The 25650-nt window shown below is 38.3% G+C and overlaps 1 protein-coding gene across 2 annotated transcripts; it reads left to right on the forward strand.

Annotated features, from left to right (window-relative positions):
- Positions 1–864: 864 nt before the first annotated feature.
- IL18 (interleukin 18) lies at positions 865–21207 on the forward strand. 2 transcript variants are annotated; one of them, XM_041769785.1, is made up of 6 exons: positions 865–1215; positions 10183–10269; positions 11301–11312; positions 14611–14742; positions 15749–15882; positions 20399–21207. In XM_041769785.1, exons 2-6 carry the CDS (start codon positions 10191–10193, stop codon positions 20618–20620), a joined length of 579 nt encoding a protein of 192 aa, XP_041625719.1. In that variant the 5' UTR covers positions 865–1215; positions 10183–10190; the 3' UTR covers positions 20621–21207. The 2 variants fall into 2 exon arrangements, with proteins under 2 accessions (XP_041625719.1, XP_041625718.1); XM_041769784.1 differs by having other exon boundaries at positions 879–1215; positions 14608–14742.
- The last annotated feature ends 4443 nt before the right edge of the window (positions 21208–25650 follow it).

Genomic DNA, 25650 nt, shown 5'->3' on the forward strand with positions numbered 1-25650 from the left:
ACAAAAAAAAGCAAAAACAAAAAGTCGCTTTGCTAATTCCCTTGCTAGCAAGGTAATACAATTTAGCACATGTTTAAGAGAAAATTGTCCAAGGAACTTTGTATCTGCTAATTATTTTCAAGGCTGTAATATTTTACTTTAAGTTACATTTTAGGTGCTATATTACATTATAGGGACTATTCTAATAGGGCTGATTGATTACTCAGCACCGCAAGATAAGGAGTTTTGTACCAAAGTGTGAATAGAAAGGCTCAAAACAGAGTTGTTGTTGTTGTTGTTGTTGTTGTTTTAAGATTTTATTTATTTATTCATGTGAGATAGAGAGAGAGAGAGGCAGAGACACAGGCAGAGGAAGAGCAGGCTCCATGCAGGAAGCCCAATGTGGAACTCAATCTGGGGACTCTGGGATCATGCCCTGAGCCAAAGGCAGGCGCTCAACCGCTAAGCCACCCAGGCGTCCCTCAAAACAGGGTTTAATATGAGAAAAGATGCTTCTAATTGGCCACGCAGGTGCTTTTCTAAAAGGGCTTAGGGGGCAGCTAGGTGGCTCAGTCTCTTGAGTGTCTGACTCTTGGTTTCAGCTCAAGTCATGATTTCATTGGTCCAGAGATAGTCTCCCTCCACCACCACCTTGCACTCACCGCATCCCAATCAAGTCAGATTCCCCACACAGTGGGGCATCTGCTTGAGATTCTCTCCCTCTATCCCCTCCATGCTCACTCTTTCTAAAATAAATAAATCTAAAAAAAAAAAAAAAAGAATCTTTTAAAAAGGGGGGAGGAGTCTTGGAAGTACAGTGCTTCTGAAAGAGGCACAAGCTTTGTAAGGCCCAAAACTCCAACTTTTACAGAAGAAATTATTTCATTAAAATCGTGATTTTACATGAAAAGAAATACCCATATTCCCTAACAGTACTTCAAGTTCTTTTGCCCTAGGAAAGAGCCCACATGTGACGGCCGGTCCAAGGCGTGCCATAGCAGTCTCCTCCCTCCACCTTCTTCCTCCTTTCTCCCAATCGCTTGGTCTCCTCCCCCAGACACTTGGTCTCCTCCCCCAGATGGCTATTAGATAAGACGACAACTGGCTCTGTTTTCGATGCCTTCTGCATTCCTGGCTGCTTCAGCTGCCACCTTTTCCCATCTACACAGCCTCAGGAAAAGAAAGAGACCTCAAACCTTCCAGACCCTTCCTCTTATAGGAAACTATCCAGCACAGGTAAGAAATATCATTCCTCTTTGTTTGGAAATGAGTCATGGTTTAAAAGTAAGTAAGCTAGAAAAGTGTTTGAGAGCAATGTGAGTCCTGTGACACCACTAATTGATGGCCAGGCAGTAACAATGTAGGGAACATATAGCAAAGTCAAAGTGGAAGATTTTTCTCTTTTTTAACCAACAATGGAGTGTATCACTTTTGAGCAAATGTTCTCAACCTATTTGGTCTTGTGACCTCTTTCCATTCCTAAAAATTACTGAGGAGCCTGAAAAAGTTTTATTCTTCTAGGGTATTTACTGTCATTTACTGTATTAGAAATTAAAACTGAGAAATTTAAAAAATAGTGACTTTTTAATTTATTTTAAAATAGCAAGCACATCATGGGTTAGCATAAATAATATTTTTAATATAGATAACTGTATATTTGTAAAAATCTACTCTGAAGAGTGACATTGTTTTTCATTTTTATGGATCTCTTTAATGTCTGGCTTACTAGAAGGCAGCTGCATTTCTATCTGCTTCTGCGTTCAATCTATACAGTATCACACAGAAGAGTATCACACAATAGCCTCTGCTAAACTGTATTGTACACCCCTGAGAAAATGAGAAGAAAAAGACAAATCATATCTTGAAATTGTGATGAAAATAGCTTTGACCTCATTAGCCCTTTGAGAATCGCTGCTTTAAAATGATAAAATAAGGGTGCCTGGTGGCTCAGTGGGTTAAGTGTCTGCCTTCAGCTCAGGTCATGATCTCAGGGTTCTGGGATCCATCCCGGCTCTGGGCTCCCAGCTCAGCGGGGAGTCGGCTTCTCCCTCTGCCCCTTCTCCTGCTCCTGCTTGTGCACTCTCTCTCTCTCTCTCAAATAAATAAATGAAATCTGTTTAAAAAAAAATAAAGTGATAGGGGCAGCGCGGGTGGCTCAGCGGTTTGGTGCTGCCTTCAGCCCAGGGCAAGGCTCTGGAGACCCAGGATCGGGTCCCATGTCGGGCTCCCTGCATGGAGCCAGCCTGCTTCTCCCTCTGCCTGTGTCTCTGCCTCTCTCTCTCTGTCTCTCTGTGTGTCTCTCATGAATAAATAAATAAAATCTTTAAAAAAAAATAAATAAGTGATAAAATAAGTAAGCTTCTCTCCAAAGGGAGTCTCCACTCTGAATCTATGATTCTAAAAGCAAACAAAAAATTTTGCCCAGGATTGGTTATTTGGATAGAATCTGCATCAACACCCTTAGCTGGCCTACAGTTTTACAAAATTATAGTATTCCCCAGGAGAATTTTATTTCACAAGAAGGAAAGGGCTGAATAAAAATCTCTGTTTTGAAGTGTGACTAACAAAAATTAGGATGCCCTTAAACTCTTTTCTTTTTGCCTATGTCCAGCTATTTCAATTACTATTAAATCATCCTCCACAATATATTTCATAACCTGGCCTGTTCATAATATCCCTACATGAATATTGTGAATTCCTACATGAATTCTTATAGTAGTGTCATAGCCTACCTCTGTCTTTTTCATAATGCATTTGCTCGCTCAGTAATCTGCATTCCTATTGCCGGCAAGATTAAATTCACATTGTTCCGGGGGCACCTGGCTAGTTCAGTCAGAAGAACATGCAACTCTTGATCTGGGGGTCTTGAGTTTGAGCCCCACACTGGGTATAGAAGTTACTAAGAAAAATAAATAAACTTCAGATAAATAGATAGATGATAAATCCACATTCTTCCAGTGATTTCCAAAGCCCTCTCTAACCCCACCCTGCCTTGAGTCCACTAGAGGACAGCAGGATTGTTCCGCTACAGTCTAAAATATGGTTCCTTCAGTCCACCCTCCACCACAACATTGTTTTAATGATCACATAAATGTTCTTTCATCTCCTTTTCCATTCATTCAAATCTTAAGCATTCTTTAAGGTTAAATTTGATTCTCCTTTTCACACAAGGCCATTCCAACTACATCAGTTCCATTTTTGCTTTTTCCTTTGAGTCTGTATGTACCCATTGATTACATATACATCTTTTATCGTTACCTAAATTTTTATCTAGGTCTTCTTTCATCCCATTTCTGCCACACCTACATGCATATATTCATAAAAGGGCAACATTTTTAAGAACGAAATGATTTATAGAACTGAATAGTTAGGTTTTGATCTTGCTGCTATCAGGATGACTACGTACCTGATTTTAGGGAACTAGGTAATATGCTTCTTCACTTCATGACATGCCTATGCCACAGAATTGTAATTCCACAGCAAGGATAAATGTGATTGCTTTTCAAATTCAAGACACTTTTACTTTAATAGTATGTTTTTAAACTCCAATGGGTTAACAATGCTGGCTATATAATAAATATTCAATCATTACATGTTGTGTTAGATATGAGGAAGTGGTTACGAGCATATATGCCACATACAAATGTTTCTCTCCTTGCAGCCTTACCTAGAATCTAGAATTACAGAACGCTGGGTTGGATAAGATCTGAAAAATTAACGATTCAACTTCCTCTTTTTTCAAACGAGGAAACTGAGACTCTCCAAATTAAGTCCCTCACCCCAGGCAAGACTGCAAAGCCCACCACCTAATTTCCATCAGGAGTTCTACCATTCCCTAGCCTTTGGATGGTTTCCAAGGCTTGTATAACTAAAACTGGCTTTGTTTCAAAGAACCAATTTCCAGTGCATATTCCCCAGAGGATCGTTCCAAGGTGGCTTGTACCTTTAAAAAAAGAAAAAGTCAATAATCTGAGAATTGTAGATGAGATATTCAAAGTATCTTTACCCAATGGGAACTATAATTTTCATAGACTAGAATTAAGAAAGCAAAGGAACACGGATAAGGAAGCAAAAGAGGAAAACTGAGGAGAGGAGTGAAAGGGGGCACAACATTTGTAATCTTAGCTGTATTGAGATCTAACAAAGAGTGGCAAGAAAATAAAGAATTAAAAATAAACACATGAAATAAAAAAATCAATAGAGAAAAAAACGAAAAGGGAGAATATTGAAGAAGTTACTCTATTTTATAAAATATATTTCAGGGGCACCTGTGTGGTTCAGTCAGCTAAGCATCTGACTCTTCCTTTTGGCTCAGATCAGGATCTCAGGGTTGTGAGATAGAGCTCTGCATAGGGCTCCCACTTAGCAGCATGGGGTCTGCCCGCGATTTTCTCCCTCTCCCTTTCCCTCTCCTTCTCCCTCTACCCCTCTCCTCAAGCATGCATGCCCTCTCTCTCTGTCTCAAATAAGTAAAATCACTTTAAAAGTAAAATAAAATATGTTTCATATTTTCTTCATTTTCCTTCTCTTTCTCATTGGCTTTCAGATAGAGTGAAGGTTTTAAGACAGAAAAAATTCTACCAACCCCTCCACACTGTTGTCATGGCAGCACAATTTATCCTAGCAAACATTTATTCATTTAACATTTATTGAACTCTTGCTGTATACAAGCTTTCCAAGTGTTGAGGATTCAAGAAAAAAAGGACAATTCATTTTAAAGAAACTTAGATGGAAGCTGGGAATAATCTTGTAGTAAGAGCTATTTGAGAAGCATAAACCGGGATTGATGGAGGGGGTCACTGAGGAAAGAATGACTAGGTAGGAATGGAGGAGTCCAGGAGGCTTCCCTAGAGAAAATGTTTGAGCTGGGCCTTAAAGGATGAAGAATGAAAGGTTCGGCAGGCAACAAAAGCAGGGAAGTTGTGGCCTAGCAGGGGAAGTGACACTGGCAACAGTATGTAGCCTAGGGGAGTCTGGAAGCAAGAAAACCAAGTCAAAGAGTATTAAAATAGAAGATGTCGGAAGTGATGAGGACTGGATTTAAAACAGTGCTGGTGGGCAGTCCAAATGGCTTAAAATTAACAAGTCAGGAAATGACAAATGTTGAAGATGCAGAGAAAGGGGAACCCTCTTACGCCGCTGGTGGGAATGCAAGCTGGTACAGACACTCTGGAAAACAGTATGGAGGTTCCTCAAAAAGTTAAAAATAGAGCTACCCTATGATCCAGTAACTGCACTACTAAGTATTCACCCAAAGGATATAAACATAGTGATCTAATGGGGCAACTTAACCCCAATGTTTATGGCAGCAATGTCCACAATAGCCAAACTATGGAAAGAGTCCAGATGAATTCATCAACAGATGAATGGATAAAGATGTGGTGTATATATGCAATGGAATATTACTCAGCCATCAAAAAATGAAATCTTACCATTTGCAATGACATGGATACAACTAGAGGGTATATGCTAAGTGAAATAAGTCAGTCAGAAAGACAATTTTCATATGATTTCACTCATGTGAAATTTAAGAAACAAAACAGGGCAGCCGGGGTGGCTCAGTGGTTTAGCACCGCCTTCAGCCCAGGGTGTGATCCTGGAGACCCGGGATCAAGTCCCACGTCAGGCTTCCTGCATGGAACCTGCTTCTCCCTCTGCCTGTGTCTCTGCCTCTCTCTATGTCTCTCATGAATAAATAAATAAAATCTTAAAAAAAAAAAGAAAACAGAATCACAGGGGAAGGGAGAGGAAAAATAAAATAAGACAAAATCAGAAAGAGAAACAAACCATAAGAGACTCTTAACACTAGAAACAAACTGAAGGTTGCTGGAAGGGGGGGTGGTAACTGGGTGATGGAATGAGCACTGGGTGTTGTATGCAACTGATGAATCACTAAATTCTACCTCTGAAACTAATAATATACTATATATTAATTAATTCAATTTAAATTAAAAAACTGGATTAATCAGTATAAAAAGTAAATAAACAAATAAATAAAACAGTGGTGATGGCAATGGAGAAAAGATACCAAATTCTAGAGACATTTCTAATACTTTTTTTTTTATTTATGATAGTCACACAGAGAGAGAGAGAGAGAGGCAGAGACACAGGCAGAGGGAGAAGCAGGCTCCCTGCACTGGGAGCCTGATGTGGGATTCGAGGATCCCGGATCGAGGGGATCCTGTCTCCAGGATCGCACCCTGGGCTAAAGGCAGGCGCTAAACCGCTGCGCCACCCAGGGATCCCCTCTAGAGACATTTCTGAGTTCTAGTTTACAGTATTTATGAAGCAGTTTAGACAAAGGAGTCGAGGACTCCCTGGTTTCCATTTGGGACAGGTTACTTGAGAATGTTTCGGAAAGTAATTCATGAGTATATCCTACAGTTGGACTGTGGGTCTCGAGTCAGAAACTGAAATTTGCAAGTTACATACTGCCCCTGCCCACCTCCCCCGCCACCTAGCTCCCACCCTCTCTCTTCGCTTTATAGCCAAACTCCCTAAAAGAATGATTTGTATTTGTTGTCTTATTACCCTGCACCTCTCGTCCTTCCCCACCCAATTCTGCTCTAGATCTTTATCAGCGTGCCTCTGCTCCCTCCACTTTCCCCATACTGTGCTACTAACACCAAAACTTCCTACTAACTGCCAAGTTCAATGAACAAGTTTGAGCTTGTATCTAAACTGTAAGCTCTACAGCTTTTGATCTCAAGCATGTCTTTGAAATTCCTTTCTCCCTTGCCTTCTCTGACACTTCTCTCTGAGATTTGCAAAACTAAACTAATTATCTTCTACGCAAGCCTGTCATTCTCTTTTTATGTGAGTTATAACCACTCAGCAAATTGCCCAAGCCATCAACTTTGAAATCACTTGCAGTTCCTCCTTCTTCCAATTTGATCTACAGCCAATCAGCTTAAAAATCCTGCTGTTAAATCTCCTTTCATCCCCACAGCCACTACCTTAGTTTATAGCTTCATCAACTGTTACCAGAACTGTTAACATTGCTTCTGAGGTTGTTTTCTGGGCTCTGTCCATTTTTTACCCATAGAACCCATCCTCTAGTCTGCTGCCAAGGCAAGCTTTTTAAAACATAAATTTGTCTTTCTCCTACTTGAAGAAAATTAGTATTTTTTTCAGAAAAACAGTTCAAACTCTTTAGCCTACTTAACCCAGGTCTTTATAATCTGACTCTCCTTCCGGAGTTTTGTCAAACTGAACTACATCGCAAGTTGCATTTTATATGAATTGAACTAGGCAGGATCAATTCATGAAATGTAAAAAATAAGAGCCTCACTTCATAGACATAATGAAAATATGTGAAGTCCTCCAAATTAGTTTATCTAGAATGACATAATTTCAAAGCTGGTAGGCTAAGTGAGTTGTGAACTGTTAACACTCTTGAAAAAAAAAAACATGCTTGACACATTTAAATGTCTCTTATACCTGACAATGATCTACTTCCTTGTCAGTATTATGTAAACTAGGCTATTCTTTAAATATATCAGAAGTTCCTGAGACATACGGGTTTTGTATGGTATTTTTAAAATATTCACTACTCTCATAATTTTAAATATTTTTATACCTGATAGTAATGCTTTTGAAGTGCCGAGGGGTATTGTTACTGTTGTGCTGAAAAACATCTCCAAATAAATAAGTTGGAAAAACAGGTGCAAGATTAAAGCCAAATACCACCATGATAGAGTGTGTGGAGAGAGCACTATGCAAAGCTTTAGTGGGTGAGAAAGTTGAAACAAAGAAAGAAAGCTAGAATACTACTTTGGTTGTTGTAGATTTATGTACTCCAAGGATAACACTTTACATACTTTTCTATTTACTCCTGAGGAAAAGTTAATCTTTAACTATGTGAGATCATCAAGAATACTTACCTCCTGTAAAATGGGGCTGCATTTGCATCAACTACAATAATAATGATGAGGCACCAAATAAGCCATGTTCTCTCAGAATTCCCTGCTTCCTGGCTTTTGCTTAGACTGTTCCCTCTTTGTGGAAAGCTCTTCCTTTGGCCTTGAAAATGCCTGTCTCTCTTACAAATCAGCACAGTTATCACTTCCTCTAAGATATCTTCTTCAACACGCCAGGCACACAGAGAGGGTCTCTTGTAAACCTAGCTCTTAAAGCATTCATTATACTATTTTGGAATTGTTTATGTATTTGTCTCTAATTAGACTCTGAGTAATTGGAGGGTAGGTATTGTGTTTTGTCAGCTTTCTAACGCCACGCCTGACACCTAGTGCATGCTCAGTAATTAACTGATGATTTCAAATATTGTGTAATATTATTATTTTTTAAGGTAACAGTGTTCTCTAAATCCATTCACTCATTGATTCACTACTCACTCTAGTAAACATAAGTAAATTCATACAATTCCTGCACATACTACTTAGTACTTTTTGGGTAAATTATTTTCCAAAAATACGAGTCCATTACATAACATTAAAGTTTGTGGAGAAGACCACCCTAGCTGTTATTTCATATGTTTGTATATTATATATCTATATAAATTTGATAACTATCCACATTTGTATGTGTATAAGGAACTGAACCTAGATAAAATTTAAATAGCCACCAGTTGACAAGGGTTTTGGGTTAACCTAATTTGGATTACGTTTTTAAACTGGGTTTTAATTTCCTGCTTCCTCTACCATATATATCTGGCTTCAGCAGACTATATCAGAAAAATGTTCGAGTCAATTCTCTAACTGGAACCTTCAGCTTAAATACCCCTATATATGCCAATGACGACTGTGACCCAACCACCTCCCTTAGAGTTCCAATCGTAACTGCCCTCAGGAATCCAAGGTACTGGGACGACTGGGTGGCTCAGCAGTTGAGCGTCTGCCTTCAGCTCAGGGCATGATCCTGGAGTCCCGCGGTGGAATCCCACATCAGGCTCCCTGCATAGAGCTTGCATCTCCCTCTGCCTAGGTCTCTGTTCTCTCTCTGTGCCTCTCATGAATAAATAAATAAAATCTAAAAAAAAAAAAAAAGGGGGGAATCCAAGGTACTGCTGAACTCTGGAGTAGATAGAACCTCTTAAACATTTCTGTGTCATGGACCCACAATCTGGTGCAATTTATGAATCCCTTCTCAAAATAATATCTTTACATGCATAACATTAAATACTTAGGATTATAAAGGAAATCTATTGTATCAAAATGGAGTTATCAAAAAAATTTAACCAATTTTGATATAGTATAATTATGTGCTTCTTCATTAACACATAAATTACAAAATCTACTGGGAGGACCAATCACTTCTGTAAATTTCAAACTTTATTTCAAGATCTCAAGATAACACAATAGGAAATATGTATTTCTATTAATGACATTACAGGTACTGCCAATAATTTGTTTCCTACACCATAATGGAAGGAACTGCTAAATTTCAGTTAGAAACTGATAAAAATAAATATGTAAATTTTTTCCCATCCAAGTTCACAAATTCCCTGCTTCATAGACAAAGGTCTGGAAGGATACATACTATATTGGAGTGGAGTGGAGTAGAGTAGGGGCACAAGAGAAGAGCAAAGAAAAGTTTTAACATTTTCAAGGCCTATATTATTTGTTGTTGTTTTTTACAGAAATACTGTATATTTACATATTATTTGTGTAAAAGGCATAGTATAAGCCAAATTCCAGATCTAAAGCTGCTGCTGCTGCTGCTGCTGTTTAGAGAGAAAAAGAGCCACCAGATGACAAGCCTCACCCTCACTGCCAAGTGAAGGGATCATTTTTATCATTGTCTCACTTTAAGTATTTTGACAGTGAAGTGATCCCGTTAAATCCCCATGCACGTGATCCTTTTGGTTGAAAGACAGAGATAGAGCCAATCTCTAGTTAAATGACAGGCATCTTATATTTATATTGATATTCTATTTCTCCCAAGATACTAGGACAATATTTCAGTTCAGTAGTGGGCCACTTATCCATCCTTTATAACACTGTTTTATGAAAAGACATTTTCTAGATTCCAAATATCTGATGGTTGGCAAGAGAACATCTGAGTATGTGTATTCATAAGGCAAAGACCCAAGCATTTATTAAGTGTCCACAGTGTTCATCAGCATGCTGGGTGATACACTGACTTCTGAATTCGGGGTAGTACAAGGCAGTAAATAGTAAAAATTCTTTTTATGTATATGTATCAACCACTACCTTTTCATAGACAATGCTTTGCTTTCATTAGGAATAAAGATGGCTACTAACCCAATAGAAGACGATTGCATCAACTTTGTGAAAATGCAATTTATTAACAATACACTGTACTTTAAAGGTAAGCTTATGGCAATAGGCCAAATGAGGGTTCAGAAATGTATGCAGCTAGAAAAGATGTTGTGAGGTGAACTATTAAGTGCCTCTTTTTTGTCACCAAATTGCATTGTAATACTCTCTGTAATGACACTCTTCTCTGGAGAGAAAAAATATTGGGCCTCTAGAAATTAACCACAATATGTCCAACATCCTAGCACCTCATCCCACCATAAATCCTGGCACTTTTAACAGTAGCTAACTCAAGGTGGTTTCAGGTACACATCATGAAAATCCCACAAAATTGGGTACATTCAGGGAATATAATTTCCCAAAACAAACTGCAAATCACATAAGAAATACCTTACATTTAGAGTTCTGTGAGTGAGTTACACCATTTTAGGTAAACATATTTGACAAATAAAAACAGGTGCTAATGACTAATCTTCCCTGGGCAGTTGGGGTTCACTTGAAAGGCTGACTTCATTTGAAAGCTTCATAGAAAATCCCCAGGTGACTTTTCCATTGAAATAATAAACCTGGGGCACCTGGGTGGCTCAGTCGGTTAAGCATCCACCTTCAGCCCAGGTCATGATCCCAGGGTCCTGGGATCCAGCCTGCATCAGGTTCACTGTTCCACTGGGGAGCCTGCTTCTCCCTCTCCCTCTCCTCTGTCTGCTGTTCCCCCTGCTTGTGCTCTCTCTCTCTCGTGTCAAATATACAAATAAAATATTTTTAAAAAGAAACAATGAACTTAAGAGTAAATCTCTCATTTTATAAAATTTCATTTTAACTGAAAATTTAAATTTATAAACCCTGGATATAGGTTTTATATCTAATTTACCTGAGAACACACTAAGTCTAATGAGCTTCATTTTATGGGACCTTTAAGATGATTATATAATATTTCTGATGGAGTTCCACAAAGGCCATCACTGGTAAGATAGTGGTTAAATTTTGGGGAGTGACAGGAGAGCAATGAAATGATAGGGTAAAAAATATTCTGAATTGAAATATAGAACTTAACATATTTTGTTTCTCTTTTTTCTCCTTTAGCGGAAAGTGATGGTAAAGTATAAATTTATTTCTCTTTCTTTGTAAAATAAGTAACTACTTGAGTAAGTGTCTGTCAGACACACTCATATCACCACTCTCAGCTGAGAAAAACTGGTACCAGTATATTTGAGAAGTGAATCTTCCCTCAAAGGAATATGGACCCCAAAGAACAGCCTTGGAATAAAGATGACCCTAAGGGATACAAAAGGAACCTCTAGCAAAATATGTTTCTCTCTACACCTTAGAAAATTCTCTAGCCCTTAGAATCTACAAAGTAGTCATTGCCTGTTATACAGATCCTGAGATTAGCAGGAAATCATTGATTCTCTGGAGGAAAAAGGGATTGAAGCATGAGAGTTGTCCAAAATCAAGAAAATCTTCCTTCTTCAACCCTCTCTCTCAGAAATGCTTTGGGAAAAAGCCTGGGAGGTGCCCAGGAGCCAGAGATTTCTGGAAATAGAGGAGCTGGGGAAGGGTGGAGCAAGCAGAATTATGAGGCTAAGTCACTGAGTCTTATTAAGATGTGAATGCACCCAGGCCTTGTCCTTCTGGTGTTTAGGTAAGATCATACCCATGTCTGGCCTGTGACCCTCTAACAGACCCCCAGGTTGTTAAAGTCCACAGTATAGTTTCTCATGCTTTTCCTTAAAAATAGCACTTTTCCCATTCTTAAAGTAATCCTACTGAACTGGAAATAGAAGATGGCAATTTATTTGAAAAAAAAAAAACCTACTTTTTCATGTTTATTTTTCCCCCAGCTTTACTGAGATATAATTGGCATATAACCCCTCATGTTTCTTAAAGATTGCCCTACTCTCCACTTATTTAATTCAATAAATATTGATACCTATATCCCAGGCACTATGTTAAGCAATAGGATACAATGGTGAGCAAAACATGGTTCCCGCAGAAAGTAGCAAGCACATCAGGAAGGCAATTGGAATACGATATGTTAAGTGTTACAAAGGCACAAAGGGAGCACATAAAACGGGCACCTAATTCAGTCCAGTAGATTCTGGGAGGGCACTTTGAAGGAGGGACAGATTTGAAGAGTGAATAGGAGTTAGCCAAGAGGAAGTATTCTAGGTAGGGAAAAGACCACATGCAAAGGCCAAGATATGAAAGAAAGCATGGCAGCTATGAGGAATTAAAAGTAACTCAGAATGGGAGTAGGAGAATAGTGAGAGAAGAATGATAATAGGGCGCAGATAAAGAAGGTTCCCTTATTCCAAGATAGGGAATTTGTACCTTATCTTTGGGATAATAGGGGTTCATTGTGCACAGTGTATATGACCTGGTATTCAGAGTGGTTTGCCATAACAAGGAGATCCAAAAACATAGTAACTGAATAAGATAGGAAATGCTTCTGTCAAACACAAGTCCAAGTCAGTAATTTAGGATTAGTATGGCTAGATACTGCCTGATGATTTTGGGACCTCAAGTTTCTTCTCTCTTGTTATTCCAGCATCCCTGGGTTGTTGAACACATTCACATACTTGAAAAGCATTACCACATTTCCTGGGTCCGTATCCCAGCCAGCAAGAAAGGATTCAAAATAAGGGGAAGAAAACCCCATTCCTTTTAAAGGCTCTTCTTAGAAGTCACACACATCAACTGCACTCATATTCCATCCATTAGAATTTAGTCATGTGGCCACACCAGCTGTGAGGAAATCTGGAAAATTTAATCTTTATTCTGAGTGGCTATGTGCCTCGTTAAAATTCAGAGATAATATGATCATCTCTCTGAATTTCAACTTTAATTAAAATTGAATTTTAATTCCTTCTGGCTTCAATATAAAGAACTGATGTACGGACATGGGGATACCAATTAAGAGGCTATTATTGCAGTCCCTGTAAGAAATGATGGTGACATGAATTAAGGTAGGCACAGCAGGTACCAATGAAGAGCTGTGGAGGGATTTTAGAAATATTTGAAAGAATCAACAGGACATGATTGGGGCTGGGGAGAGAAAGAAAAGATGATGGCTACATTTTTTTCACATAGGCAATTTCTACCATTCAGTTAAATAGGAAACACAAGAGGAAGAATAGGGTCAAGAGGTTTGCAGAGCAAAGAGAAAGACATCAATTTAGTTTTGGATCTTGTCTGTGGGAAATCCTAGTGGAAATGTCCAGTAGACCCTTGGACATATAGTTTGGAGCTCGGGATGAAAATCTGGGCTGGTTATATAGATGTAGGAGACTTATGCATAGAAATGACATCTGAAGCTGTAGGATTAAAAAGACAAATCAGAGGAAATGTATAGAGTGAGAAAGTGAAAGCCAAGGACTAAACTCTATGGAAAGAATTTAAAGGATGCAGTAGAATAAGAAGCTGATAAAGAACAGAGTAACCAAAAAGGAAAGAGAAAAACCAAGAGAATGCCACAGAATCCCAGGAAAGCCTTTCAAGCTGGAGTTCATAGACACCCTGTTAGATTTTGCAGCCTTGAAAACCAAGGACCAGAAAGTCTATCACATTTGCCAACAAGGAATTTGGTGATCTCAGCGAAAGCAGTTTAATGGAGAAATGGAGGCAGAGGCAGATTGCAATTAGTAGAAGAGTAAATGGTAAGGAAGTGATACAGACAATTCTTACCAGAAGCTTAGCTATTAAAAGGAAGAAAGAAACAAGGCCAGCTACAGACTGGATACAATTGATGGAGGAATTCTAAATCTCAAAGTGAAAAGAGCTTTATGTTTTCTGATTATAGAAATAATGTGTTTATTATAAATAATTTTAGGCACTGAAACTTAAGAACACTAGGAAAAATAGTGTTAACAGAATGTATTGACATTGCATCGGTGAATTTGTGATGGCACCAATTTGTACATTTCTATAATTGTTTGCTAGCCACACTCAGGCGGCCAGGTTTGGGGTTTTGTAGTAGGAGGACAAATAAATTCGAGATTTAAGATACTGGCAAAGGGGTAGATAAAATGATGAGCCACGAGGTCCAAGCTGCATAGGGAAGACAGGAAGAGGTTAGACAGGGAGAAGATTTAAGAGGCAGAACTCTGAAGTAGAGGAAAAGCTTAAGAAAGCTAAAGGAATGAGACATTGTGGTTAGAAAACAGAATATTTGAATATAAAACTGTAAAAGTAGAGTAGTTCTGGGTGATAACAAGAACTGGGGCGTGCTCTTGGAAGTGGGTTAAAGAAACACTGTGCAACTTTATCATAGCTGCTTCTGTACCAGATTATGATCAGTAGCTATTGAAAACTGAAAGACATATAGTATGCTTATTTGTAAATTTAGCGGGGGGAAAACGTATTTTTAAAGGATATTTAATGTGCATTGTAGAAGGCCTGGAATCAGATTACTTTGGCAAGCTTGAACCTAAACTCTCAATCATACGAAATTTGAACGACCAAGTCCTCTTCGTTAACGAGGGAAATCAACCTGTATTTGAGGATATGCCTGATTCTGACTGTACAGGTATTTTTAAAAATATATATTTGTAACGTAAAAGTGATAAACTACTTCTAGCCACTCCATTTAACTACCTCTGTTTTTCTCTGATAGATCTAATCCTCAGATGAAAAGTCCTAGGAGTAGTAATAATTTCACTCATAAGAAACTTGATAGGGTATCCCACATTTTTTTAGTTGGGGTGAAAATTAGATGCAATAGACATTGCTAGAGGTCCTGCTGTGACCCTACATGTAGGTCATCAATCCCTTCACTTGTTAATAACATTAACTATATAGGATCTCTACATATATCCTTAATACCTGCTGCTTATAGCTGAAATTGCTGGCGGCATTTTCAAAACTCAAAAATAAATATACAAGCATTTCAGGTAAGTCTGTCTTACGCCAGAAACTTAGAGTGCCTTACAAAGTGAATCAGTTTGCCTCCCAAGGTTTGAATTCTAAATACCAGAGCTAAAGCAGAGTTGAAACTGACTGTGCACTTTTGAAAAAAACTAAATTTTTACCTTAACAGATTTTTTAAATGTTCTATTTAGCATTTAAAGTTAAAAACAGGGGCAGCCTGGGTAGCTCAGCAGTTTACCGCTGCAGCCTTCAGCCCAGGGCCTGATCCTGGAGACCTGGGATCAAGTCCCATGTCAGGTTCCCTACATGGAGCCTGCTCCTCCCTCTGCCTGTGTCTCTGCCTCTCTCTCTCTCTCTGTCTCTCATGGATAAATAAATAAAATCTTTAAAATAAATAAATAAATAAATAAATAATAAATAAAATTAAAAACAATCTTTTTTAGAACTCAAAGGATCTGTAAAACACTCAAAAAGTTGCATCATTTGTGTTACAATACATATTGTGAATGTGTTTTAAAGAATGTGAGGGTGCCTATTGAACTGACTGAACCTCAAAGTAATGGTAATGGGTCTATTAAGGATTATCCTTAAGCTAATTTCCATAAATACTGATTTGCAAGACTTCTTTCTAACTAGTGTTTTCCTTTATTAATGGTTTCTTTCAGATAATGCACCCCATACCATATTTATCATCTATATGTATAAAGATAGCCTCACTAGAGGTCTGGCAGTAACTATCTCTGTGAAGTATAAGACAATGTCTACTCTCTCCTGTAAGAACAAAACTATTTCCTTTCAGGTAAGACTGAGCCTTAATTTGTTTTAGTCATGTTTTTGTGCAAAATTTGAAAACCCAAATATCCTCAGTCCAACCTTTTATCTAGAACAAGAGTAGCAAGAAGCAGAGAAGCATGAAAATGGATAGTTACTAAAAATTGTCAGACTCTCTAACATTACAATAACATCATAGTTTTTCTGAGCCTGCTATAGGGGGAGAAGGGGCAGACTTGTTTCAGAACCAGAGTCTTCTGAATAATCAACCCATGGATGAAGTAATAATATAGAATACAGACATGAATTATCATGTATTAGTAAAGAATGGCATGTGACTTTCCAGAATGAGTCCTAACACAGAGAATGAAGCTAACTGACCTTCTGTAAGCCCTCTACTTTGTAAATTTTGATGATAGTGTAATTTATATTTTAATCCCTAATTATTTTGTTCCTGCTTCTTAGCCTAAGTCTTGGCTACATCCTTCAACTTTCAATTGATATATGTCACTTTCTTTGTGTATGTTATTTTCTTTATTTATTTAGTGAATAAATACATTTTAATGTGGGGCTTGAACTCCCAACCCTGAGATCAAGACTCCAGCTGAGATCAAAAGTCAGGCACTTAAATCAACTGAATGCTCTTTAATCTGTCTCAAGGTCAGATAAATTACCTCTGGCCACTGCTTATTTTTCTTTCTTCTCCATTATTTTTCTCTATTTTCTCCAGTATTATCAAATAAACAACCATTAACTATAGCTACAGACTGACCCAGAAAACTTTCTTCCCAATAACAGCAGCCAGGGCATGCTCACAAGTTGACAGTGTTTCAAAGGTGAATCCACAACATGAAAGACTTGCTAAGTGGGGATTTGCCAATAAACAACTGATGTCAAGGTCACCCAGTTCCTACTGGAAGCTAGTTATAACTTTAGTGAACATGTCAAGGGAACATTTGGGAAGGTAGAAAGAGCCACTTTAAAATATAATCCAGGGCATCCAGATGACACAGTGGTTGAGCATCTGCCTTCGGCTTAGGGCATGATCTTAGGGTCTTGGGATCAAGTTCCATAACCAGGAGCTTGCTTCTCCCTCTGCTTGTGTCTCTGCCTCCCTCTTGTCTAAAGAAAAAGAAAGAAAGAAGAAAAGAAAGAGAAAGAAAAAAGAAAGAAAGAAAGAAAGAAAGAAAGAAAGAAAGAAAGAAAGAAAGAAAGAAAGAAAGAATGAATGAATCTGGGTGGCACAGTTGGTTAGGCATCCAACTCTTGATTTCAGCTGAGGTCCTGATCTCAGGAATGTGAGATCCCACCTTACCTTCTCTCTCTCCCTCTCCCTCTCCTTCTGTCCTTCCCCACCCCACCCCAGCTCATATGCGCTCTCCCTTTCTCTCGAATTAATTAGTTAATTGATTAAAATATATCCTCCAAGGAAGACCAATACAACAAATACTTCCAACTTTAGCTGTGCCCTTAGGCCATCGCCTTCCAACCAGAGTGCCACTCCCTTCTGGTGGCAGTTGGAATCTCCCATGTTGACCTGACTGGCAGGAAGCTTAGTTATCATAATGGCTTTCAAGGCCTGGGAGCTAACAAATGAGCTGGAGTGGGTTAAGCATGTTATTATTTAGCAACAAACTCAGAAGGGAAGGAGGGACTTGACTAAGCTCCAGCCTTCTGGGGTAGAGGACAACTAATTCAGTTGTGGAGGCAGATTCAGCAATGGATGAACCTAACCTGTAAGCAGTCTTGTTGAGAGAGACTAGGGAGGATGTTAAGATGGAAATAATGCTCGGGGTAGAGTAGGAACTAGGCAAATCCAGGTCTTCGAGAGCCTGAAGCTTCTATAATTTGGGCAGCCCTTTTAAGGAAAGAGAATATAAAAAATCACCAAAGTAATAAAGTTGATGGTTTATTTAGAATAAGAAAAGGCCTGGGCAGCCCGGTGGCTCAGCGGTTTAGCGCTGCCTTCAGCCCAGGGCCTGATCCTGGAGACCCAGGATTGAGTCCCATGTCAGGCTCCCTGCATGGAGCCTGCTTCTCCCTCTGCCTGTGTCTCTGCCTCTTTCTCTCTCTGTCTCTCATGAACAAATAAATAAAATCTTAAAAAAGAAAGAAAAGGCCTTTAGGAAGACAAGTGAGGGGCTCTGACATTTAAATTTCATTAGCTTCATAGCAAATGGAAGGACTCAGGTGATACTTAGTGGGAAGGAGGGATTTAGGAACAGTTTTATTTTATTTTTTTAAAATTTTTTAATGGGTGTATCATTACTTGAACACCTTTTTTTTTTTTTTTTTTTTTTTTTTTTTTTTTTTGTGGTACCTGGGCCGAAGGCAGGTGCTAAACCGCTGTGCCACCTAGGGATCCCTAGGACAATTTTTTTTTTAAAGATTTATTTATTTTATTCAGAGAGAGAGAGAGACTGAGAGGCAGAGACACAGGCAGAGGGAGAAGCAAGCTCCACGCAGGGAGCCCGATGTGGGACTCGATCCTGGGTCTCCAGGATCACACCCCAGGCTGCCAGCGGCGCCAAACCACTGCGCCACCGGGGCTGCCCCCTAGGACAATTTTTAATGCATGTTCTTTAATCTGTCTTCCACCCATTAATAAGGATCTTAGTCATGATTATAAATATAGACTAAATTCTAGATTGTAAGACACAACTGGCTGCCATTATGTGCTCACCTTTCTGGGTTGGTTACTAGCTCTAAAGTCCTAGTGCTCCTGGTTATCCCCGATTTTCTTTGGGCAGGAACCTTCAAGACACCAAGAGGGATTTGCTTCAAGAGCTTACTGTCAGTGTCTATTTTTTGTTTATACTACAGGCAGGGTCAGGGTTCTCTCAGATTTACAAGTGCACTTGGGAGAGGACCAAAATAATTAGACGTTAGGTCAAGCTTCCCTTTCCCTGGGTTCAGATTCAATTCCTCCTGATGTAAAGAATACTTTAGGCCCTTGGAACACCCAAGTTTCACCAGGTAGACCTTTCCAAGTTGAGGGTTCGCCAAGGTCATTGGGATTGTTTCCATGTCCACTTGTGCACCTTCTCAAAGAGGGCTCTGAATAATCAACACTAAAACCAAGAAGAGCCACTGCCCCCAGATTTCCTTGCCTTTGTTCTGAAATAGGACATCGAACTAGTTAGAGATCACCTATTCTGCTTATCCACACCTCTACTTTCAACAATAATTTTCCACACTAGATTTGAACTAAAAGGTTTACCTCTCTCTAATATTTCTAGACCTCTTGGAGTTTTAACTAGGGATGATCTATTACTTATACATTAGACTTTAGCTTAGTCCCAAATTGGCTCCCTCAGTTTGGGGTCTCTTCCTAAATTCTGGTATATTGTAGACAGGCATAGAATTATGAGCTTGGAGTGAACTCGTTTATACTGTCATCAGTTCAGGACTCTCATTTGTTGATAAAGGACAAAGGTCAGTTAGAATTATAAATTCCACTGATTGAGAAGTTTGGAGGTAGCCCCCTCCATTCAGATTCTTTCAGATATCTTGAGAGGATGCTGGAATGCTATTTTGGGTCTGGAGGTCTTTCCATCAGTTCCTTAGACAGGATCAGGGTAATCTTTGCTACCAAGGGTTCAAAATTAAAATCAAAATGTCTGCTGGCTCTGGGATTAACATGGAAAGAATCTCAGGTGATCCTCACATTTTCTAGCCCATCCCAAGAAGTAAATATGATGCAATAATAGGAAAAGTACAGTTGGGTGACCAGCAGGATTATAGTCTCAAATGATCTAGCTATCCTTGAGAAAACCTTATGCTGTGGCTGAAAGATATAGGAGTCAACATTTGGTTCAGGGTAGGGCCCAGCCAATGTCAGGATAAAAATTGAAATCTACTATGGAACTAGAGTGCTTGGAAGAGCAAAAGTACTATCTCAGCCAATAAGCAAGGCTATACTGGAACCCAAGGCATTGCCCCAGTACAAGTAGGGGATCTATTTATAGCAAGTTTCAGTCCTCGGCCCCACTGAAGGAAGAAAGAAGCTAAGATGCTTGCCGCTTTCTGCCTCTCTCACATTTGGCTCAAAAGAGCTAGCCTATGCCTAGGAGTGGAGTTATCAACTTGTTTAGCTGTGAATGGTTGAAGAAGACAGGAACTAATAGCACAAACAGCTGGTCTGTGCTGGAACTCTACTTCGTCTTGACCAGATATGGACTCCACTCAGGAAAGAGGAAAAAAGAAACTACAAGCCTAAACCTGAATGTGCATTCAATGGTGGGAAAAGCCAGAGTAAACAGGGAGAATAGATTTGGAATTAAGAGGGAGAAGACCCTCTGCCTGTGTCTCTGACTCTCTCTCTCTCTCTGTGCGACTATCATAAATTTAAAAAAATAATAATAATAAGAGGGAGAAGATATCAGTAATCTTACATTGAAAGGTTTGTTTGTTTTTTCTTAACTCATGAGAATAAAAACTTCTTTAGTTCTGTGTAGTGATAAACTTCAAAATAAACCACATGTATTCAAACTGTTCATGCCCTTAAAAAATTGAACCATGTTTTTTTTTTTTTCCCTCTGTAGAAAATGAGTCCTCCGGATAGTATCAATGATGAAGGAAATGACATCATATTCTTTCAGAGAAGTGTTCCAGGCCATGATGATAAGATACAATTTGAGTCTTCATTGTACAAAGGACACTTTCTAGCTTGTAAAAAAGAGAACGATCTTTTCAAACTCATTTTGAAAGAAAAGGATGAAAATGGGGATAAATCCATAATGTTCACTGTTCAAAACAAGAGCTAGATATGAAAATTGCAGTTTGAATTTTCTGAGTTTTTGTCTTTCAGAAAGGTCATAAGAGACTTTGAGCCTTTAATTGTAGTAATGAAATAAAATGAATTATAGTTTCAAAATATACCACTAAGAAATGAATATGGGGCACCTGGGTGGCTCGGGCAGTTGAGCACCCGACTCTTAATTTCGGCTCAGGTCATGATCTCACAGTTGTGGGATCAAGCCCCACGTTGGGCTCTGCACTCAGCATGGGAGGTAACCTCTCTCCCTCTGCATCTGCCCCTCCCTCCACTCACACACACAGGCTCTCTCTCTCTTAAAATGAATAATTAAAATATTAAAAGAAAAAAGAAATGAATAGGCAGGTATCACAAAATTGAAATGAGTCCTCCTTATCCAGGTGAATAAAATATTTGTTTAACATTAGAAGAATGTATAGTTTCAAAACACATTCTACATTGTTAATTGCAACATAGATTATATTTGTGAAGTGCTTTCAATCTTTTGGGTTACTAGTCCTAATGACAAAAGATACTGATAACTGAACTTTCTAATTTTTAAAAAATATCATTAAAAACAAGATTTTGTAGAGACTACTTCACTTGACTAATTTCTGCATTTCTTCCAAAGTCAGATTGATCCTGAATCCAGCAACATATACAAAGGATTATATACTCTGATCAAGTGGCATTCAAACCAGCAATGTAAAGATAGTTTAATATTATAAGATGAATTAACATAATATACTATATTAATAGAATAAAGGATAAAAACCACACAATAATTTCAATAGATATAGAAAAAGCATTAGACAAAATCCAATTCATAATAAAAATTCTCAATAAACTTGAAAAAGAAGAGAACTTCTTCAATGTAGTAAAGGGCATCTATGAAAAACCTACAGCTAATATTTTTTTTAATTTACGTTTTAATTCCAATATAATTAACATACAGTGTTATATTAGTTTCAGGTATGTAATACAGTGACTCATAATTCCATTTATTACTGAATGCTCTCATGATATGTATATTGTTATCCTCATCGCCTATTTCACCCATCCCCCTACTCACCTCTCTTTGGTAACCACCAGTTCTCAGTATTTAAAAGTCTGGGGTTTTGTGTCTTTTTTCTTTGTTCATTTGTTTTGTTTCTTAAATCCCACATATGAGTGAAATCATATGATATTTGTATTTGACTGACTTATTTCACTTAGCATTATACCCTCTAGATACATCCATGTTGCAAATGACAAGATTTCTTTTTATTCTTTTTATGCCTGTGTAAAAATCCATTTTGTATATATACTACATCTTCTTTATCCATTCATGTATCACTAGACACTTAGGTTGCTTCCATGTTTTGGATATTGTAAAGAATACTACAATAAACATAGGGGGGCATATCTCTTTTTGTATTAGTGCTAACATCATACTTAATGCCGAAAAAATAATGCAAGAATGTCAGCTCTTGCAACTTCTATTCAACATCATACTGCAGGTTCTAGCCTGTACAATCACAAGAAAAAAAAACAAAAGAGAAAAGTAAAACTGTCCTTATTTGACATACAACATGATTCTGTATATGGAAGATCCCAAGGAATATATGCACACACATACACAAAATATATATGCACACATATACACACAAACCCCTATTATAATTAATAACCAAGTTGAGCAAGGTTGCAGAATACAAGATTAATATATGAAAATAAATGAATTCTATTTCTACATATGAGAATTAACAATCTGAAAATAAAAATAAGAAAACAGTTCCATTCACAGTACTAAGAAGAATAAAATACTTATGAATACATTTAGCAAAAGAGGTACAAGACTTGTACACTGAAAATTTCAAAACAACACTGAGGGAAATTAAACTTGATTTAAATAAATGGAGAGATATTCCATGTTCAATGATTGGAACACTCAATATTGTTAATATGGCAGTTCCCTGAAATTGATTTATAGATTAAACTCAATGTCCATCAAAATTCCAGCACATCTTTTCTGCATAAATTGACAAGCTGAATCTAAAATGTGTATAGATCCAAAATACACAGAATAGCCAAAAAATTTTGAAAAAGAACAAAGTTGAAGAGCTTTTATTTCCAAATCTTAAAACAATATAAGCTACAGTTATCAGAACAGTTTGATACTAACATAAGGATAAACACAGATCAATAGAACAGATTTGAGAATTCAGAAATAAACCCTTATATTTATGACCAATTGATTTTTGACAAATGCAGTTTGATAGAAGAGTCTTTAGGAAATGGTGCTGGGACAATTGGATATCCACATGCAAAATGATGCATGTAGACCCTTATCTCACTCTATATATAAAAATTAGGGCAGCCCCGGTGACGCAGCGGTTTAGCGCCGCCTGCAGCCCAGGGCGTGATCCTGGAGACCCTGGATGGGGCCTGCTTCTCCCTCTGCCTGTGTCTCTGCCTCTCTCTGCCTGTGTCTCTGCCTCTCTCTCTCTGTGTGTCTCTATGAATAAATAAATAAATAAATAAATAAATAATCTTTAAAAAAAATTAATTCAAAATGGATCAGAGACATCAATGTAAAAGCTAAAGCTGGGGTGCCTGGCTGTCTCAGTTGATAGAGCGTACAACTCTTGATCTCAGGGTCATGAATTCAAGCCCCACGTTGGGCACAGAGATTACTTAAAAAAAAAAAAAAAAGCTAAAGCTATAAATCTTGGGTTTATGTCAAGACCTTGGGTTATGCAAAGACTTTTTAGACACAATCCCAGAAGCATGACCCATTAAAATAAATAAATAAGGGATCCCTGGGTGGCGCAGCGGTTTGGCGCCTGCCTTTGGCCCAGGGCGCGATCATGGAGACCAGGGATCAAATCCCACGTCGGGCTCCCGGTGCATGGAGCCTGCTTCTCCCTCTGCCTGTGTCTCTGCCTCTCTCTCTCTCTCTCTGTGACTACCATAAATAAATAAATAAAAAATTGTAAATAAATAAATAAATAAATAAATAAATAAATAAATAAATAATTGTACTTAATCAAAATTCAAGGGATGCCTGGGTGGCTCAGTGGTTGAGCACCTGCCTTCCGCCCAGGGAGTGATCCTGGAGTCCCAGGATCAACACTGCCCCATGTGTCCTTGGGCAGGACTCCGTGAAGAGTCTCTTCTCCCTCTCCCCTCCCCCGCTTGTGCACTCTCAAAAAAAAAAAATTTTTTTTTAAAGAAAGAAAAAAAATATGCTTAATATCATTAGTCATTAGGGAAATGCACATTAACACCACAATGAGAAACCACTTCCTGTCCACTAGGATGGCTACCATCAACATGTCAAGTGTCAGTAAGGATGTGAAGAAACAGAAATTCTCATACACTGCTGATGGGAATACAAATAGTAGAGCCACTTTGAAAAACAGTTTTGCAGTTTCTTTAAAAGATAAATATAGAAATTCCATTTCTGGGGCACCTGGGTGGCTCAGGGTCTGAGTGTCTGCGTTTGGCTCAAGTCCTGATCCTCAGGTCCTGGGGATCACATCCTGCATCAGGCTCCTTGAGGGGAGCCTGCATCTCCTTCTGCCTATGTCTGCCTCTCTCTCTGTCTTTCAAAAATAAATAAAATCTCTTGGGGCAGCCCGGGTGGCTCAGCGGTTTAGCGTCCCCTCCAGCCCAGGGTGTGATCCTGGAGACCCTGGATAGAATCCCACATCATGCTCCCTGCATGGAGCCTGCTTCTCCTTCTGCCTGTGTCTCTGCCTCTCTCTCTCTCTCTCCTCTCTGTGTTTCTCATGGATAAATAAATAAAATCTTTTTTAAAAAATTCCATTTCTACATATCTACACTAGAAAAAAACATGTTCACACAAAGATGTGTACATTAACATTCACAGCACCATTATTCATAACAGTCAAAAGTGAGAAAAGCCCAAATGTCCATCAACTGATGAAGGAATAAACAAAATGTGGTATATCCATAATGGAATACCAACACTAATAAAAAGTAAAATATAGATATATGCTACAACATGAATGAACTTTAAAAACATTGTGCTAAATAAAAGAAGCCAAACACAAAAGATTATGATTCAATTCTCATGAAATGTCTAGGAAAGGCAAATCCAGGTGAGATATATATGACATTCCTCAGGCACTCCTGCCTGCCCTAAAGCTACAGGAAGGAAAAACAAATGACTAACCAATAGAGATCACAGTCCAGAAAGATGTGAGCCTCCCTCAGTTTACAAATGTCTTAGTGGTTTACGAGAAAAAAAAAAAAAAAGCATTCTTATCAATAACCTAACTCCCAAAAGTAAAGATCCAACTGTCTTAACGTTAATACTTTGCTAGAGGGAGAAACAACCTTAACTTGGCAATGGCAAGGTCTCCAATATCTTGTAGGTCCTCTTTAGCATATGAAAATTCTTTTGGACACTCCCTTTTTCCTTACCTGAAACTCCCAAGTGTATAATCAACCATTCCTCACAACCCTGGTGCAGCAGCTCTTTCTGCCCATGGGTCCTGTCCTTGTGCTTTTAATAAAACCACCTTTTTGCACCAAAGACAACTCATGAATTCTTTCTTGGTCCTCAGCTCTGGATCTCACCTACATTCAAAAACTATATCATGTTTGTCTTACAGTTAAGGGTGGAAATGGGGATTAACTGTCAACAGATATGAAGGATCTTATTAGAGAGAAGAAAACGTTCTAAAACTGGATATGGTGATGGTTGCACATGTTGAGGAGGAAAAAATTTTACTCTATCATTCAAATTTCTTCTAGCCAATCTAAGAATTAAATTGTTTCACTGACATGAAACAGATTAACAGGAGAAAATCAAATTTCATTGTATATGTATGGGAAATCCACCCAGACATGAGATACCAAAGATAGGCAAAAATGAAGTATATAAGTCATCTGGAACTATGGAAAGTGGTGTAGGAGTCTGGGACTTCAAAGAGAAGGAAAGCAATTCACAGAGAGATGAAAAAAAAAATTTAGTAAGCAAATGTTTGTTGGGCCCTTCAGAAACAATGGGACATAAAGAGGAATTTTAAC

The sequence above is a fragment of the Vulpes lagopus genome, chromosome 10 (assembly GCF_018345385.1).
Source record: "Vulpes lagopus strain Blue_001 chromosome 10, ASM1834538v1, whole genome shotgun sequence".
Lineage (NCBI taxonomy): Eukaryota > Metazoa > Chordata > Mammalia > Carnivora > Canidae > Vulpes > Vulpes lagopus.

Bases quoted from the DNA above. Each gene is read 5' to 3' on its own strand.
- IL18 (XM_041769784.1), top strand. From the start codon at position 10,191: ATGGCTACTAACCCAATAGAAGACGATTGCATCAACTTTGTGAAAATG. The intron at 14,743-15,748 runs GTATTTTTAAAA...GGTTTCTTTCAG, and splicing joins GCCTGATTCTGACTGTACAG to ATAATGCACCCCATACCATA. The intron at 15,883-20,398 runs GTAAGACTGAGC...TTCCCTCTGTAG, and splicing joins ACAAAACTATTTCCTTTCAG to AAAATGAGTCCTCCGGATAG.